The sequence below is a fragment of the Aythya fuligula genome, chromosome 1, assembly GCF_009819795.1.
Source record: "Aythya fuligula isolate bAytFul2 chromosome 1, bAytFul2.pri, whole genome shotgun sequence".
Classification (NCBI taxonomy): Eukaryota; Metazoa; Chordata; class Aves; order Anseriformes; family Anatidae; genus Aythya; species Aythya fuligula.
The window spans coordinates 69097818-69117177 of NC_045559.1; the positions used below are offsets into that span (position 1 = coordinate 69097818).

The window sequence follows — 19360 nt, forward strand, 5'->3', positions numbered from 1 at the left end:
TCATATCAGCAAATGTTGGAGGCTTTGTAGCTGAGGTGAACTGGGTGGAATGAAAGGACTTGTGTTTAGGGGCTTTTGATGTTTGTAACTTGAAAGATGTTTTCATTTGCATGCAAGTTCCATTCATACATCTCCCTCAAAATCTGCCAGTGGCATGTTCAAGCTGATTCAAAAAGAGGCTGGTAAGAGAGTTATTATCAAAAAAGTAAAGTCTAGACATTGGGTTGAAAAATATGCACCTATACCAATAAAATTAACAAATGCTATTCCACTACTTTAAATACTGATAGTATTTCATAAATTAATCTATATGATGAAGCACTTAGAGGAAGGAATGCGAAGACTGAGTTACTCACAAAGCTAAAGCATGTCTGTTGGCCCATATCTTATTGTTAATGCTTTATGTAGTTTGAGACCAGGCTCTGCTGGATGGCTGGAAGTTCCCTGGGGGATCTGAAATTGTTCTTTTTCAGCAGCATGTCTTATTGTACTGGGTCATGTACACAGCATCATAAAGTGTTCAGCACAGGACATGTTTACTCTTCAGTTAGGTACTATGAATCCTCCACTCCTCTTCCTGCTTTGCTGCTCCCATCTGTTTCAGTAAGTCACTGAAAAGGTGATGAGAAATTTTTAAACCTATTTATTTCTGCTCAGATTCTGACAGTGGAATCACTCACGGCCATATGGGTTATGTGTTTTCGAAGACATACACACCTACAGATGACAGCTACGGATGCCTAGCTGGCAACATCCCAGCCCTTGAGTTGATGGCTCTTTATGTAGCTGCAGCCATGCATGATTATGACCATCCAGGAAGGACCAATGCCTTTTTGGTAGCAACAAGTGCTCCTCAGGTAAATAAATCTCAGGCAGTGTTGCTGCCAAGTTTGGAAGGTCTGTGGTAACAGCTTCTACTTGTCAGTGATACCTGAAGCTTACATTAAGCACAGTTATACCAAATATTTTGAAATAGCTTATCAAAGTGAAAGAAATAATCACTTGGGGATTGCCAGTGAGTCTCCTTACACACCCTCACTACACTCAGGGGGAGTGTTAAGAAACGTATAGATAAAATGTCTTTGTGAAGGAGAAGCAAATGTTCTGCTGAATGTTGCAGAATCTATAACTGTTTGTGAAATTAAGGGAAATATTATTGTACACAGTAAGGCACAGAAAGATTAAAACAAACTGACAAACAAACTATGTAGTTTCCAGTGCACCATGCAAGTGAGTTTGAGCACAATCATAACATATATTTTCTGTTGCTTCTGTAGTATATGAATTGCTGCAGTCTTTTATGAATGTATCTTTGCACTATGACTCTACAAGGGGAAAGAAAACATCTCTGTTTTACAAATGAATAATTGAGACTTAACTAAGGTTACACAGAAGTTGCTGCCAATGCTGGCAGTTGAATTCAGTGATTCTGAGTCACTGTTTATTGGCTTAATTATGAGATCATCTTTCCTTCGTTTACATAGCTGACCTGCCTGGCTTCAGTGTACTCTGCTGAAAGATATTTCTGTGCAGAAAGAAAGAACAAAAGGTGGTGTAATGATGAGAAGTTGGTTAGGGATGCAGAAATTAGGGATTTACTCCCCACCATGGATACAGAATTCGTTTCTTAGCAAAAGGAATTTTTTGGATCCAGAATTCATTTCTTATCCACTCTAGCTGAATAAATAGACTGATAGAAACTACTATTCCTGCCAAAATAACATTTGAAACCTCAGGAAAATCTTGAATAAAAATGAAATCAACCAAACCTGAACGTCCCTCATGCATTATCCCCACATCTTTCTTATTTCTGTAGTTGTGGTGTTTCTTTTGCTGAACATCTGCCCATGTTGTTTTCACAGGCAGTGCTGTACAATGACCGCTCCGTTCTGGAGAATCACCACGCTGCTGCTGCCTGGAACCTTTTCATGTCGAGGCCAGAATACAACTTCTTGGTCAACCTTGACCATGTGGAGTTCAAGCATTTCCGCTTCCTCGTCATTGAGGCAATTTTGGCTACTGACCTGAAAAAACACTTTGATTTTGTTGCCAGATTCAATGCCAAGGTAACAAGATTCATTTGGGTTTCTGGTGGATAGTCAGAAAAGTTTCCAGGGCTTGGTAGCATCACAGTGAAATGATTAAAAATGCTGCTGTGTTGCTTTTTCTTCCGAATGGCCTCTCAGCTGCTGTAAAACATGAATATTAATCTGTCATTTCTTTTACCTATTTGAATTTAGTGCCACAGCTTCTTTTCTTATATATGCTTGTGTTTTTCAGAAGTTGGTTTAAGGCAGTATTTGTTGTCTTGTTGACAACATAAAAGCAGATTTAGAAAGGCTACTTTGCCCTGTTGAGGATATTATGTAATATAGGACAATTTGATGAAAATCCCAGTTACATCCTACTTTTCAATATTGTTTTCTTCTCTGCTGGTATTTTAGACATTAGCAAAACACTCAAGGGAAAAAAAAAAAAAAAAAAAAAAAAAAAAGGAGAGGTTTTACCACATTTCCCTAATGTCTAAATACTTAATGTGACTCTTTATCTGTTTAATTGTACTGTTCTATTAGCAAAACACAGATATTGTATGACTTTGAAATTCTGATCTGAAATGCAGTAAAAGATCTTTCTTTCCTACTTTGTTCCCAATGGGTAGGCCCCTGAGGAAGGTCAGTAAAGATCTTTCCTTTATGCTCAACTCAGTGAGCATAAAATCACAACCCTAGGAACCTATTTTTAAAAAAAATATTGTACAGTTTCATCTAGTTTCAATTTATTGGAAATTACTATTTATAAGTTTATTTTAATAAACTCCATCATCTATCCAAGCTGTAGGTACGTTACCTGGATAATATCTGCTTGGGAGCTGATATTGCCTACTTGTTCCTTGTATAAAACCAAACACAGTGTGTTTCTTGTCCTGGATTAGGACCTCCTAGCTGTTTTACTTTCATATGTTTTCTTGAGGTATTGCTTAAGATGGACCTGTATCCTGAAAGTCTGAAGCCTACAGATGTATGACTGGTTTTGTTTTCCATTACCCTAAAAGATATCTCTTTGTTCGGCTCTAAGGAGCTGTAAAGAAAGGCCTTAAATTATGGTCCAGGGTAGACAGAGAACTGATCTGAAGATCCATGGAAGTCTTAACTCCTTTTGACCCCTGTTAGACATGTCCCACATCACTCCTGGTGGTATCAGAGGGGCTTCTTTAGGTCTTAATTTTAAACCCCAAGGCCATTTTCACCTGTCTAATTTCCTCTTAAAGTATTGAACTTACTGGCAGATTCTCAGCTGCTAGGGCTCCCATGACAATAAAGCACAGTAAATTCAGGCTGTCTGAATAAATCCTTTGCCTTTGACAGTTTGGACCAAAACCTTCACTTCTGTGAAAGTAAGTAATATTAAAAAAAAAAAAAAAAAAAAAAAAAAGAAAGAAAAGAAAAAAAAATGAAGAGAAGAAAGTGAAAACATTAAGCAGTATTTGTGGCTGATCCTAGCTTTCCCTGAGTCATCACTGTCTTAAAAAGAGATTATTTACACTTGGTTAGAAAAACTTCGTTTGTACCAGAGTAGCCTCCAAGAACAGACCTCACATGTTTGTATCTGAGTTTCTGCAACTTTGATAAGCTGAGCTATACATGATTATGTTATTGATTGAGTTGCTGAACTGTAGTTTAGTGTATTGACCATAGTCAGAGAGACTGTAGAAGTCAGTTTAAGCACATGTAATATAATCATCCTCCTACCAGAAAATCTTGCAGTCTGGAAAGTACAAGAAACAATGAAGGAAACTCACTGTCTGTCACTTTGGTGATATCAATGCATCAGAGCACTTACTGTCTGTCCTCTGACACTAGTTATGTCAGCTCATGTATATTAAAAGCATAGCCCTCAACGTTGTGGACCTACTCCTATATGAGACAGGGGACTTGGTGACAGAGGACACGTAAGTTTTGTCTAGTCATAACACAACTTTCTATCCATTTTCAACTACTGAAAACTTGAAAATTAAAGCCGTGTTTCAAGAAGGGATTTGAATTTAAAGTTAATTAGACAGTAGAATAAAGTCCCTCCAACACTTGGAGATGTTTTAGGAAAAAAACCTGGGATGGGAAAATGTGGCTAATGACAGCAAAGGTTGGTATCACTGACCATTGGAAAAGGCCAAGGTCCTCAATGCTTTCTCTGACTTTGTGGGTAAGACCTGGCTTCAGGAATCCCAGATCCAAGAGATGTCAGAGAAAGTCAGGAACAATGATGACTTATCTTCAGTGAGGGAACACTGTAACAAACTCTGCATATACAAGCCCATGGGAGATGCAGAGTGTTATGGGGTGACAGGGCAAGAGTCAAGGGGTACAAATGGAAACACAGAAAATCTCATTAAAAATAGGAAAGGCCTGATTTACTGTGAGAGAAGTTGTATACTGGAAAAGGTTACTCAAAGAGGCTGTGGAGTTTTCCTCTTACTAGAAATACTCAAAATCCAACTGGTTGCGATCTTGAGCAGCGTCTAATAACTGGCCCTGCCTTGAGTAAGGGGATTGGACAAGTCCAGAGGTGCCTTCCAACCTCAGCTTTTCTGTGACTCTTTGAAGGTTATACTTTGATTTTAAGGCAGTTGATAGCATATATCACATTTCATTGTGGAAGGTATGGGAAAAATTGAGAAAAGGAAAAAAAAATGAATCCTGTCAGAAAAATTTAGATGAAATAGAAAAATAGACCTGTTACATGCATCTTCATGCTATAATAAAATCAGCATGTCATTTAATGGCAATTTATTTTTGTGCACAAATTAGGTAGTAATTTCTTGGAAAATGTCATGGAAAGGTTGCATTTTTTTTTGTTTTCCTAGTAAATGCTTTCAGACAGACACATTATTTGCTAAATATTAATGTCTCATAATATATCTCAATGTTCATTGTTTTTCACTTATTTTTCTTTTTATAGGATGATATGCGGGTAATGGTAAATTTCAACTTTAAGCTATCTCACCCGCTTACACTTGTGATTCTGTCAAGTAGCTGAACCACAAGGTATCCCAGGGCAGAATTTCCTCTGTGGATACATTCTTATTGAGCATTACTGTCAAGGTTTTCCTTTCTCTGCCTCACAGGTGAATGATGACGTTGGGATTGACTGGACTAATGAGAACGACCGCTTGCTGGTTTGCCAAATGTGCATCAAATTGGCTGACATAAATGGGCCTGCAAAATGCAAAGACTTGCATCTGCAGTGGACAGAAGGCATTGTGAATGAGTTTTATGAGCAGGTAAATAAATCATGTCCAAGGTGGTATCTGCTGGTTGCATGTTGTGGGCTAAACAGTCCTGCAGTGTGCTAATGCATGATGAGTGAAAATTGCAGAGAACAGGACTAAAGGGAATGCCTAGAGTTCAAATTAGACCATTTGTTTGCTGGATCAGTGATAGTCCATATGGCACTCAAGCTTCTAATTTGTCCTCAAAGACATCTGATGATGGGGTTTTGTACAGGCTTAGCCAATCTAGTCTGTCAATATCCTTACCAGGTACATGGTGAACAAGTTGTTCTTTTCCAATTTTTTTCTGTTGGCTTGTCATCCTTCTTTCAGTGTTCTTTAGTACAAATGATCTTTTCATCCTTTCTTCCATATCTTTTCAAGACATCTACTGGTTCTCATTGCTCTTCTCTGCAGTAACTCCAGGTGGCTCACACTTTTGTTGACATGTGCTCTCCAAAACTGGACATGACATCCTTACTGAGATGATCTAAACAAAGAAGAGGGGTTATTTTAGTTTCCACTTGGACCATGTCCCTGCGTGCACACACACAGAAAACCTTTATGTAATGAATATGAATGCCATTGTAATATTGTTGACTTTCAGTTTATTACAGACTAACTATATCTGCTCCCTACATGTTGATTCTAGCTCATACTTTTTTTTTCTTTTTTTTTTTTTTTGACATCACTTTCAGCTTTCCAAAGGTTTGTTAGTACAACAGCAATAATAAATGCAAGACTCAGCTGATGGTAGCACAAGGAAGAAGCAGACACAGACTGATTTACAAAGACCTGGGAATATAGCCAGGCACTGGTGCTCTCCTGCCAGGTATAAGGGTGCTCTTAATTGAAACTTTTCTCATTATAATTTATTTAGGCATGCTGAGTGCAAGAGACAGAGCTGTTCCCAGTGGAAAGACATTTTGTTTCCTGAGTGGAAAGACATTTTGAATGTGCTGGTTAGACTGAACTTCACATCCTGTCTTTTCAGGAAGAAGCGTGCAGGCTAAATCACTGGATCAGACACTGGATAGTCTTCTAGGAGTGGGCAGACTGACTTAAAGTCATAGGATAAACCCTTTTAAAGTCTTGTCATCTTCACTCAAATTTACTGTACTTAGAGTTTGGAAAAATTAGGATTTTCTTCTGCTGCTGCATTCTGGAGTATGTAAAGAAATGGAAGAAGGGTCAAAATTAAGACATTGCCCTGAAGGTCCTTCATTTCTTTAAACAGTCATGAGGAAAAGAAAGGGCTAAGATTCTTATATATATTACAAATATAGTTAGTTCAATTTTTCTTTCTTTTTTTTTTTTTTTTTCTTTGTAGAAGAGAATGAATCCCATAACAGAAGCAATTAACCTTCATCTCCCACATTTTCTTTCAGGAAATACTTTTCTTTGCTTATTCCCATTAAAGTTCTTCCAACAAATTGTACTTCACCTAATTCTGGTGATGATCATAGCTTATGTGTGTGACCACTGCATGCAAACAAAACTTGGTAATCATGTATATGATATGACTTTTCTTTGGTCCATAATAACTAATTTCAGAGGGCAGTAAGTGCTCCAATACAGTGGTATCATCAGAGTGTCAAAAAGTGAGCTCTGTGTTGAGCTTGGGAGGAACGTGTGTGAGAGGATGCTGTGTTATCTGTTCCACAATAAAATCTATGTTGTTGTCCATCAGTCAGAAAGTTGTGCTATTAATATTTTCATGCTCTTGGAAGGTGCTCCAAAGGACTGCTGCAGATAATTTTCTTGTAATGCTATAATTAAAAATAAATAAACTTAAGATTTATCTTCTCTGCAAATTTTGATTCAGAATAGCACAATTGTTATCTTCTTTACTGACTTTACTTTTAGTATGGGAACTGTGGGCAAAAGTCTTTGAACCCTTCACCTGCAAATTACAAGACATTGGGTGGTCGGTACGATTTTGTTGGTGGTGGTGGTGGTTTGTTTTAATAAAAGATGTATATTCACTGTACTGAGAAATCAATATGTACTATTAGATTTTCTATTTTGTCTTTTGCCTGACATGAGTTGCCGTCCTGACAGGATACTGGGACTTATGAGAAAGCTGTAGAGGGACTCTGTCAGGAAGTGTACTGCCAGGAAGTGTAGTTAATGGTTTTAAACTAAAAGAGGGTAGGTTTAGATTAGATATAAGGAAGAAATTCTTTACTCAGAAGGTTGTGAAGCACTGGAACAGGTTGCCCAAAGTTGTGGATACCCCATCCCTGGAAGTGTTCATCGCCAGGTTGGATGGGGCTTTGGGCAACCTGATCTGGTGGGAGGTGTCCCTCCCCATGGCAGGGAAGGCTGGAACCAGGTGGTTGTTAAGGTCCCTTCCAACACAAACAATTCTGTGATTCTATGATGGGGCTGAAAACAAAGAGCATATTCTTCCTAGGACCTACTTTTGACATTAATAACAATAAGTTAGATTTTCAATTTATTTAACCTAGGTTAAAATCTGACTTTCTTTAATGAAATATACTATATATGTTGTATTAAACCATCTTCGCAATGCTTTTGATCATCAACTTTCTTCTGAGTAGGGAAAAGCATTACTTTTCTCACTTCTGAAGAGGAAAATTTTATGGGAAGTTTGAACTTCCCCAGAACTGTTGTTATCAAAAAGCATACATTCAGCTTTTCCTGTGAGAATAGTGAAATATTTTTCTTGGGTTTCCTTTAATAAACACTGATTCCTCTGATGAATTTAACTCCCATAAAATAACAAGTGTATTGCATATAACTGTTGAAAAACCTGTACCATATTGTTACAGTATGTTTCATTTTTTCCCTCCGTGTGTTCAGTATATTTATTCAAAGTTAGGCTAGATTTACATTAAAAAGAATCAAAAAATGCGTTGTAATATATTTCACATAATAAATCATGTTTTAACTGGACATGAAAAAAACTTATAAACATTTCAATACTCAGCTTTCTTTCCACTAGCGACAACTTACAACTATGAAATCTCAGATATGTTACTATGAAGAAGAGGGAGTTGCCACTTCTTTTAAATTTGCTTGTTATTTCAAGGATGGATGACGTTTCAGTGTTTTGTTAAGACAAATATTCTGCATTTAATGATTGATTATAATGTTTTTGGTAGGTTATGATAAAAATAAAAAGAACAAACCACAAGGAAGTGAGATGTTTGTGGTACACGCTTCAAAATCGAACTCTCATTCATTGACTTTCCAACCTATCAATGAGTTGTTGACCAGATAACATTGTCTCTGACTTTTGGAAAATTTAGATTGCCAGAAAATAAATTCAGGCAACATGTAAATTCAAGGAAGTGAATATGTCTGCCCAGATCCTAATCTGTATTCCTCAAAAAATAGATCTCCATGTTGCATTAATGTCTTAATTTGCATAACAGGTTGATTAAAGGGGTGTGGGGTTTTTTGTTTGTTTGTTTGTTTACTGGGGAAGTGGTATTCTGTCTTGACATGTCTACTCAGCTGAAAACTCGCTGATATCACCAGAGTCTTTGCTATGATAGGGGTGAGTGAGAATGTCAGACTTTGTACTTAGAGAAAGTTCGACCTTTTTCACATCATGAGAGGAGGCAAATAAGTCTTCCTATACCTCCTCTCAGCCCTCTCTCCCCAAGAAAAGATAGCAAAAAGCTTTATGGGAAAGATTTACTGCTTCTGAGTTATGCCGACATTGATGGGGATCATTCTAGAATTTCCAGAAAGCAGATAATTATGACCCAAAGCCAAAGGAGCTCTTTGTTTAAGAAATGTGTAATAAGGACAAAATCCATAAGAAAACTAGGTCAATGAAATGGCTCTGGCTTGTAGCAATTCAGTCTTGTCCCCTGCAAACAGTTGGCTGAGTACAAGGAGAATAAGCTAACAATCACAAAATCAGAAAACATTTCTGAAAATAATGTAAGGAAAGAAGGAAATCATCAGTTTTCAAACTTTCAAATTCAGTGCAAAGTACAGGACTGTGGTGATGGGCATCATTTTGAGCAGTGATCACAGTAACATTCTTGTTAAATTCACCCTGTTGGTAGTGGGTTCTCTTACAAGAAAAGAGCTGTAACTTCAATGAATCATTTGACATGATGGCACTGTAATAATGTCACATTGGCATGGTATGGAAGTGGCATTACAGTAGAACTATTTTTCTTTCATCATTTTTAATTGGTTTGAAGTGCATTGCTCCTTTTCATTACACGGTTTTTCTTTCATTCACTTCAGAGAAATTACTGCTGTTTTTCTTCTCCAGGGTGATGAAGAGGCTAGCTTGGGCCTTCCTATCAGTCCTTTCATGGATCGCTCTGCTCCTCAGCTGGCACACCTCCAGGAATCTTTCATCACTCACATTGTGGGACCACTATGTAACTCCTATGACTCAGCAGGGCTGATGCCAGGAAAATGGATAGAAGATAGTGATGAATCAGGAGACACTGATGAGCATGAAGAGGAAGGTACAGCAGAAATGGAAACGTATGAAAATGCTGAATCCAGTAAGTTACTCACACTTATTTTTTTTCAACAGAAAAGTTCCATATTGTGACCAAAAACTAAGAAGTCATATTGTAAAAGCATAGAGACCATGAACTGGTCATGTTCCACGTAGACCTCTCCAGAGTTAGTGATTCAGTGCTATCCTTGGTGAAGTTGTCACGAGGTTAGTCACATTGGCACTCCCTTCCCTGTATCTCATCTGTCTAGAAAGCACCAGCCTTTATTGCCCTAGTGATACATAGCCTTTTCTCTACAACCTAAACTTTTCTATTCTTCCCCAAATCGTTCCATGCCCAAAACTCAAAGTAAACATTAAATAATATAGTGTGCACAGGTTTATTTTAGTATCTACCAGCTCTACAGGATCATCTCTCTAATAGCAGACAGAACTACAGGTTTCTGTGGCAGATTCACATTTATGGAATTGTCTACCAGATGGAAAGCTATGAGGTTGATAACCAACAGAGACTACAAAGCATTGAAACTGATGTTTTTGGATTAAAAAGAAAGACGAAGGATGTTCTCATTTATCCATTCTAGGGTCTGGCCTTACTTTTAAATTCTTAGTCACCATTCATCTCATTGCTGTATTGTGTAATATTCTGTGTCCCTGCTAGTCAAGTTCAACAATGCTGTTTTTAAGTTTAAAGCACAGGCCATCATTAACACTTGCCATACTGAAAACCAACCATTTTTAGTCATCTTCTGTTTCCTTTTCTGTTTTTCTTTTCATAGAATCATATCATAGAATCATAGAATGGCTTGGGTTGGAAGGGACCTTAAAGATCATCTAAATCCAACACCCCGGCATAGGCAGGGATGCCACCCCCTAGATCAGGTTGGCCAATGTCCCATCCAGCCTGGCCATGAACACCTCCAGGGATGAGGCATCCACAACTTCTCTTTGCAACCTGTTCCAGTGCCTCACTACCCATACAGTGAAGAATTTCCTCCTAATGTCTAGTCTAAATCTACCCTCTTTGAGGTTAAGACCATTCCCCCTTGTCTTATCATTATCTGCCTGAGTAAAGCGTCCTTCTCCATCCATAAAGACCCCTTTATGTATTGAAAGGTCTAAATTAAGAGTCTGAATTGAAAGGTCTCACTTGAAAGGTCTCCCTAGAGCCTTCTCTTCCATAGGAGAGGTACTCCAGTCCTCTGATTATCTTTGTAGCCCTTCTCTGGATGGAGAGGTGCTCCAGTCCTCTGATCATCTTTGAAGTCCTTCTCTGGACTCACTCTAACAGGTCCACATCTTTCTTGTGCTGGGAACCCCAAACCTGGATGCAGTACTCCAGGTGGGGCCTCACAAGGGCAGAGTAGAAGGGGACAATCACCTCCCTCGACCTGCTGGTCACACCTCTTTTGATGCAGCCCAGGATGCAGTTGGCCTGGGCTGCAAGCACGCACTGCTGGCTCATGTTGAGCCTTTCGTCCACCAGAACTCTCTATTCCTCCAAGTCTTTCTCTGCATGGCTGGTCTCAGTGAGTTCTCTCAGGCCATACTCCTGTCTTGGAGTGTCGTTACCCAGTTGCAATACCTTGCACTTGGACTTGTTGAACCTTATGCAGTTCATGTGGGCCCACTTCTCCAGCCTGCCCACGTCCCTTTGAATGGCATCCCTTCTTTCTTTGGTATCAACTATACCACTCAGCTTGGTGTCATCTGCAAACTTGCTGAGAGTGAACTCAATCCCATCATCTATGTCATTGATGAAGATATTGAAAAGCACTGGTCCCAAGACAGACACCTGAGGGACACCACTCATCACCAGTCTCCATCTGGACATAGAACTATTGACCACTACTCTCTGGGTGCAGCTGTCAAGCCAATTCCTTACCTACCAGCAGGTCCACCCTTCAAATACATATCTTTCCAATTTAGAGATTAGGATGTTGTGTGGGACTGTGTCAAAGGGCTTACAGAAGTCCAAGTAGATGACATCAGTCAGTCTTCCCTTGTTGACTGATTCAGTTAATCCATCGTAGAAGACCACCAGATTGGTTAGGCACGATTTACCCTTGGTGAAGCCATGCTGGCTGTCCCAGATCACCTCCTCGTCCTGCATGTGCCTTAATATTGCCTCCAGGAGGATTCATTCCATGATCTTCCAAGCACAGAGGTGAGGCTCACCAGTCTGTAGTTTCCCAGGTCTTCCTTTCTACCCTTCTTAAAAATTAGAGTGATCTTCCCCTTTTTCCAGTCGCTGGGGACTTCACCTGACTGCCATGATTTTTCAAATATGGAGAGTGGCTTGGCGACTACATCAGCCAACTCCCTCAGAACCCTAGGATTCATGATGTTCTACCTCATTATAATATTTTATTATTCAAGCTATTGCTTTTACGTTTTGTATCTTTTTCAGAAACTTAAAAATGAAAGTATCAAAGGTTTTGAAATACCCAGAGAAGTTCTTCCTGCTTCCTTCTTACTGAATGTGAGGTGCTCATCTCAGTCATACCAACATATTAAAAACTGTTTTCTTCTGGTTCCCTCAATTCTCTGTGACTATATGGATCTGCATTAGGAATCTACAGAATCTTTTGTGTAGATATAGAGGTCTTAAAAGTTATTAGAAATTTGTTCCTATCATCAACATAGTTATGGATGTTCTAAACCTTCACAAAACTTACAAATGAAAGGTTGAGATGTGAGATACATAAATACTATGTGTTGTGGAGATGTTGGTAGAGATGTTTTTCTTGATGGAAAAAAAAATAGGTATATGGAAATATACAGTTGTTGCAGAAGATGTAGCTCCTGATAATTCACTGAAACAGCAGAGATATATGTAGAGTTATGAAAATTTAAGGTAGCCTAAAATTGATTTATTTTGTTACTATACAGGAACATGTAATTTTCTCAAAGTTCTGTTGTAAATATAAAAATTAAACAGTCTGTAGTTATTCAGACAAATTTTATCACCACAGCAAATGCTCAGTGGTCCCTGCAGAGAGCAGCAAGATGCAGGTCACCCAGGAAACCCAGAAGGGAATGTCCTGCTGTGGTATTGGCAGAGTAGGGGCTTCTTATTAGTGCTAAACCCAAAGGTTTCATACAGAGAACCAAGGGCTTTCTAATGAAGGATTGAATTGGATTTGGTCTGTGCTCAGTGAAAAGCTCTTTGTTTCCAGTTCCAAAGCTTCAAGGGCTAAACATTTTGGACCCTGACACAGACATACTTCAGGCAACCTGCAAATGCTAATCCACGCAAATTTATTTGGTACAAAACATTCCTGTACGTCACCTTCTTTAAAAAAAGAAATCAGCAGTTGTCTTTGGAGGGGTTATTATTTCAGTTCTATCACTGACATTGCCACTGTTAATGATCAGGGAAAATTTTCAAGCTTTGTAGTGTCAAGGAGTTAACAATTTGTGTTGGACAGGCTATACAGGCATAGGAAAAAAAAAATCCTTCAGAAAGCAAAACACTTGTGTCAGGAGCCCTGAGAACTAATAGTGACAAAAGCATTTTTCAGATTAATAGGAAGGGACTGATGAATCAAAACCAGAGATATGAGATACTTCCTGATAGTCTTTAGCTATGTGACCACTTCATCAGTGATCAAACTCTGTTGCTGGAGCAATGATGTGTAAAGACTTTGTGATCATCTTCACTGTAGTGGTAGAGTAGTAAATCTCAGTCTTTGATGAGGGAACATAGGAACGGGTTCCCTCCTTTGATTACTAATGCTTAATCAGTTTATTACCCTCCCACAGCACTTCTCAGATCAAAGGCAAAATGTGAGAAAACACAAACAGGCAAACAGGATTTTTTTATATTTTTTTTCTAGAGCAGTGAGCAGAGATCTGTTTTGTGATAGGGGTTTAATGTCTGTGTTACAAAATAAGATGATCACTGTCTTGAAGCACTTAATCCCAAAACAGTGAGTGGAAACAGCTCAGAAACATATTTTGTGCATAATTGTTCAAACACTAGATGTCTCTGTGAGCTATACGGTAAGTGACAGCATGCAGTCCATGAGCAGACTAGGCTGGGGCTCAAACAGTGTAGGAAAAGTTTTCTCCTGGAGGTCTGGGTTGACATGACTTTCTGAGTTTTTAAGAATCTTTAAGTTTGTGATTTTAAAAATTTGTTGGTGCAATTCCTGTATGTTATAACACACCCTACTTCCTACACCTTCAGTCTGTTCTACTTCTTCCCTCACAGAACATTAACATCACATGGTATTTTACAGGAAAGAAGAAGTTCAAGAGGAGGAAAATATACTGTCAGATCACTCAGCACCTGCTCCAGAACCATAAAATGTGGAAGAAAGTAATTGAGGATGAGGAGAGGTTAGCTGGGATAGAGAAGCAAGGCGCAGAGCAATCCACACTGCACCAATCTTCAGAACAAATTCAGGCCATCAGGGAAGAGGAGGAAGAGAAAGGGAAGCCCAAGAGGGATGAAGAGGAGAACACAACTGCAGAACCAAACCAATGACAATATTTACAGCAGTATTTTAAGACAGATTGACTCATGCACAAACTCTTTCTCAAGCCAGCACAGCATTTAGACACAACACTGTAGAATGGGATTATGCGCCTACAGCTGTTTAATTTGTTTCTCTTTCTTTTTTATGGTGAGGTACATTCTTTAAACTCCTATGCTCAAGGAAGCTTTCACACTGCGACACCGGCTTTTACAGACTTTCTTTACAGAGATTTGGAGGTGGGGGTGGGGGATGGAATTATATAAATATATATATACATAGCCAGGGTTATTGGCTGCGCACTTCAGCAAAATACATTTAATGATATATTATGGTCACTGTGATATTTACAGAAGGAAGTTATCTAAAGAAATGCTGCTTCTAAAGCACATTTGCAGTTAACAGTGAGGTACCAGTTAAGTAGCTTTGCTCTTAATGCTGAGGGATAACAGTTCCAGAGCTTTACATGAATGCCAGTGTATCCTGCCAACATATATGTGTGCGTGAGGGGGGTGCTTGCGTGTTTGTGTGTGTCATATAGCATAGTTTGAGTTCTTATCAGACTAGCTGTAGCACATGTCCCGATACATGACAATGAACAGGAGGCCTGCATTTTAGAGAATTTGTGCCCATGAGGAAGGCGGAGCCCTTTGTGAGGAGCTCTGTGTTTCCCGTCGTCCTCCAAGTCCTGCATTGCACACTGGCTGCAGGCAGCAGCCTTGCAGTAGGACCCATCCTAGCTTCATCTCTGTCTCAGATCTCCTCCTCTTCTGGCATTTCTCAGTCTGCTGGCAAAAGAGAAATGCCAGGGCGTTTATTTCCAGGGAGATTTATGAGGGGTTGTGCAGCACACTGCTCTTATAAGGATCTGGCCCTCCGTCCACTTCTGAGTACGTGAATGGCATATATGTTTCAGCAGGAGAGAGAAGAAAGCAAATGTGCATGCGCACATGGAAACTAGAGGCACACTGCCATCTTTCCACCCTAACCATATGCCTCCATGCATCAGTGGCCAAACATAACAATTTTGGAGCAAAACTAAGCCAACGTCTCTTGAGAGCAAAAGAAGGGGAGCATGGGGGTCATGCCTCAAAATAAAATGCAAATGTTGCAATAGGAGAGGGGTGGGAGAATGGTGCCAGTCCTGCGTATGTCTCAGCAACCACTCACATGAGCTTCAGAGAGCTTGTTTCTTCGGTGTGAGGACTGGATGGGAGCAGTTTGTAGATGGCGTTCTGCTTAGAAGCAGCGTGTTTGATCCCACCAATATATTTACTTTTTGTTTGCTGTTTTTTTTGTTTTGTTTTTTGTTTGTTTGTTTGTTTTTTAATGAGAGGAAAAGATCAGGCCTGTAGAAGAGCAGATCTTTTTGTTTTGTTCTGTTTGTTTTTCTCTGTTGTTTATGCTGTGAGCCAAATGTCTATTTAAAAGGTTGAATATTCACTTTCAATATTTTATTTCACAATATTATATTTGTCAATGATTAGCTATCTAGATGTAAATATGGAAATTTTTTTATGGGTTCCTGTAGATAATGATATCTTTAAGAAAAAGAAAAAAAAAAAAAAAGAAAAAAAGGGATTTTTTTTTGTAAAGCTAATTTTTTAAAGAATAAATACAAAAACATTTTTATACAGTGTAGCCATTTTCAAACCCAACAAATAAAGTCTTGAATACATGTAAAACCTTCTGGGAAGCCACTGGTCTACAGGATCACGGCTTTAGCATACTAATGCTCTTTGGGACTGGCGGCACCAACCAGTACCACACAATTTACAGGTTGTCGTTGTTGTTTTTCCCCACAAAAATAATTACACGAATATATATATATATATATATATATATATTATATATATGAATATATATATATATGAAGATCTCTCAAAAATGGTTTGACTACATATGTTTTTTATATGCTAATCTTGCAGTCCCTTGCCAAAAAGAGGATTGCTTGTTGGAGTGAGAATGCTTGTGAAAGGAAGAGTTTGTAGAAGTCCTTTCTATACATGTATTAAATTGCTGACATTGCATCCATCGCTTTTTGCCATTGTTATACATTTGCAGTATTTCCCAGTCCTGTTGATACCTTCCCCAAAATGTTAGAAAACCCTCTCTATCAAAGCCAACATGTGCTGTCAGAGTTTCTTTTTGCTTTGCGTAAAGAGGATTGTGGTTTCTTTCAAGCAGAGAAGATGTTTGCATTTTGACAGAATGACTGTAGAGCATGGCTCTGGATGCTCTTACCAGCAGAAAAATTTAGTGAGTGGTTTTCAATGAAATCAGAAGAACAAAGATCCAAATTTCACTATTGTTTTACAGGGAAAGTATAAAATTAATTCAAAAGAAAAAGTGCCATCACTTGAGTGTCCTCCAAGATCTAAGCAAGTCTCCACCAATTTCAGCTTGCATTGTTTTCATGCCTTTTCTGTTACTTCAATTAACCATTTAATTTGGGGTTTTCTTGTACAAGTGACATGCATATGTTATAGTACCAGAATTATTTAATGTGTTTCATTCTGCCCTTAAAAATTAAACATAGAGATGCTTTAAAATATCACATCTCTAAGCATATTTTTCTTCTTTTTTTTTCAGTGCATGCTCACTGGAACTGGATTTTTTATATTGATTTTATATTGCTTTTGCTAGAAGAAGAAAAAATTTATTACACAAAGTGTCAGTGGGTGCCCGCTTGGTAAAATTAAGATGAGCCAGAATGAGGTCAGTTCTTGTGACTAAAGTTTCATTAACTCATCTAAGCAAATATACAAGGTTGAACCAAGAAAAATTATCCTAAAAATGTTCAGAAAGGGAATTATTATATTTTTCTTATTCATCATTGTCAATAGGTTGTCAATAGGTAAAATCATTGTCCACTCTAATTTGTTAAGCTTTCTTTCTATAATAACAATGCAGCTGTTATAAATTACTACATTGGTACACGAGCCTATTTGTGGGTGCAGTTTGATTAACTCAGGACTTTTACAGTATGGGAATTGCAGACAGGCGATTTATCCAAACTGCTAGCAAAGAAGCAAAAGTATCTGGGACTGGGACTGGTGATTTTTTTTGTACTCCACATAATTAATGGTAAAATCCGATTTCTGCAGGTATTCACTCCTTATCAATCTGATTTTGCATCTTTGCAATGTATTTCTGGAAAAAAATTAACAGGGAATTCCCCAGGATGTAACACAAAGAAAATATAAGAGATATTTTATATCAAATGTGTGAATACATTTGTTTGCTTTTTTTTTTTTTTTTTTAATAGATAGTGAAACAGTGACTTGTTTTTAGTTTTTATTTTTGTTGTTGGTTTTTATACCAGTTTCTTGTCCAAAGGAGGCAAACCTTTTGACCTGCAGTTACAGCACTGTTTTTGAGGTTAGACCTTGATGCTTTTCCATTTTGTGCAATCCTTTGGAGTTGCAAACCCTAAACAAACCACAACCTGTGCAGTATGTTGGGGAAAAAATAAATGGGAAAAAAAAAAAAAAAAAAGACAGAAAGAGAAGAAAAAAAAAAAAAAAGAATTGTATCATCGAAGTGTTCAGAACTCTGGTAGGATATTTAAAGAATTGATATGGGTTTCTGGTATGTACATTGTGTAAAGGGGTTCATCAATTGCTAGAGAAAGTAAGCCCTATTTAAACAGTGTTTTGCAGTTTAAAAAAAAAATAAAATATTTTAGTTTTCAATTCTTTAAAAACAGAGAGGAAGAGAAGTATCAGACTATGTTTTCCAGATTCAATGTTTTGCTTTTTCCACTGTAATGGCACCTGGGGGCTGATCCTGTTCCTTTGAAGTCTAGGAGGTTTGCTGTTTCATTAAGTTGGAGGCTTTTTGTAGGACTTGCAGCTTCTTGTGCAGTGAGAATAATGCTCTGCTAATCACGTGGCAATTACATATAAACCTATTTGTCCTTATATTCCCAGTTTGCTTAGTAGTCATATGATGTTTACTGTGGAATATAACTTCTCTCTTTATGCTTGTGGTGCAGAAGGAACACAATGAAGTAGAGATTATGAAAGCCTCAAATTAATTATTTGATTACCTTTTCTCTTATGAGGAGTCTAAGATTTTGGTTTTCAAGAACCTAAAACAATGTCTGGAAGTAAAAATTTCTACCACTTTCAAAGTGTCATAGTTTACTTCTTATGTTCTGATTTTTGAGGGAAATTGGCATTACGTGTTTCATTTGATGTACAGATTGTGTTGACACACCTCTAAAAATCAGTTGCTTCCTCCAGTAGAAAAAGCAGTTGATGTGATTCTGTGAGCCATAGATCAGAAATAAGTTTTAGGAATCTACTAGGAAAAAGTAATTCTCCAGCATTTCTTGCAGCATTTTAAATTTCCTTCCTCTGTACATGAAATCCCTTACAGAAAGGTAGATAAATGACTGTGTCACCAATACCCTCCCCTGTGACCTTGTACAGGGTGCTGGCTCTCATAGCAAATGACTGCCACATTCTGGGTATAGATGGTTCCTAGGCAGATGTGATTAGAGACTGCATTTTTAACATGTGTTTTTAGATACAAAAATATTTTTGAAAGTCTAGACTGTCATCTCTACTTTCCTTCCCTCCTTCCCTCCAAAATGCCTCAGGTAGTAGAATGCAGTGTGGACAAGCCAAGGTTCTAACCAAACTGAGCATCGGTCGGTGGTACAGCTCACGAGCACTTCCCAGCCTATGTTCCAGTCTGGGCACCTCCACACCCGCTGCTTCATCCATGCTACCAAGCTGTGAACTGAGTAGGTGTGGAGTGGCTGTCAGTTTAGGTACTTGACAGGCTGGGACTTAGGATGTTAGAGCTTTTTGTCTATTTTCAAAATGAACCTTAAGCACTTCTGAAAAATTTTGTCATCAGCATAATTCATCCAAAGGTTTGTGGTTGGTCCCAGGTTTTAATGAAGTAGTTTTGCAAAGCCTCATTAGTTACCTGGCACATCCCGCTTGGTCTGTGTGGGGATGTGATCCTGTGGTGGGGTGATGGTGAGGGGGTTGCTGCTGATGTACATGGGTGGAGGTTTGGATCCACCCTCTCACTGTCTTTCCATTGGCACTTCCAGAAGTGCCAGTCAATGTGAACCTGACTGTGACACCTGACAGTGTGAACCACTGCAAACCTGGCTGTGCGCAGGGCTGGGACCTA

General features: G+C 38.5%; 1 protein-coding gene across 2 annotated transcripts in view; it reads left to right on the forward strand.

Moving 5' to 3' along the window:
• The window catches only part of PDE3A (phosphodiesterase 3A), a 220936-nt gene extending 205162 nt beyond the window's left edge, over positions 1 to 15774 (forward strand). For both annotated transcript variants that reach the window (XM_032193279.1, XM_032193286.1), the window contains exons 12-16: positions 658 to 857; positions 1863 to 2066; positions 5123 to 5278; positions 9528 to 9768; positions 13970 to 15774. In XM_032193279.1, coding sequence (XP_032049170.1) covers positions 658 to 857; positions 1863 to 2066; positions 5123 to 5278; positions 9528 to 9768; positions 13970 to 14217 — 1049 coding nt within the window. In that variant the 3' untranslated portion in view covers positions 14218 to 15774. The remainder of the gene's footprint in view (positions 1 to 657; positions 858 to 1862; positions 2067 to 5122; positions 5279 to 9527; positions 9769 to 13969) is intronic.
• The last annotated feature ends 3586 nt before the right edge of the window (positions 15775 to 19360 follow it).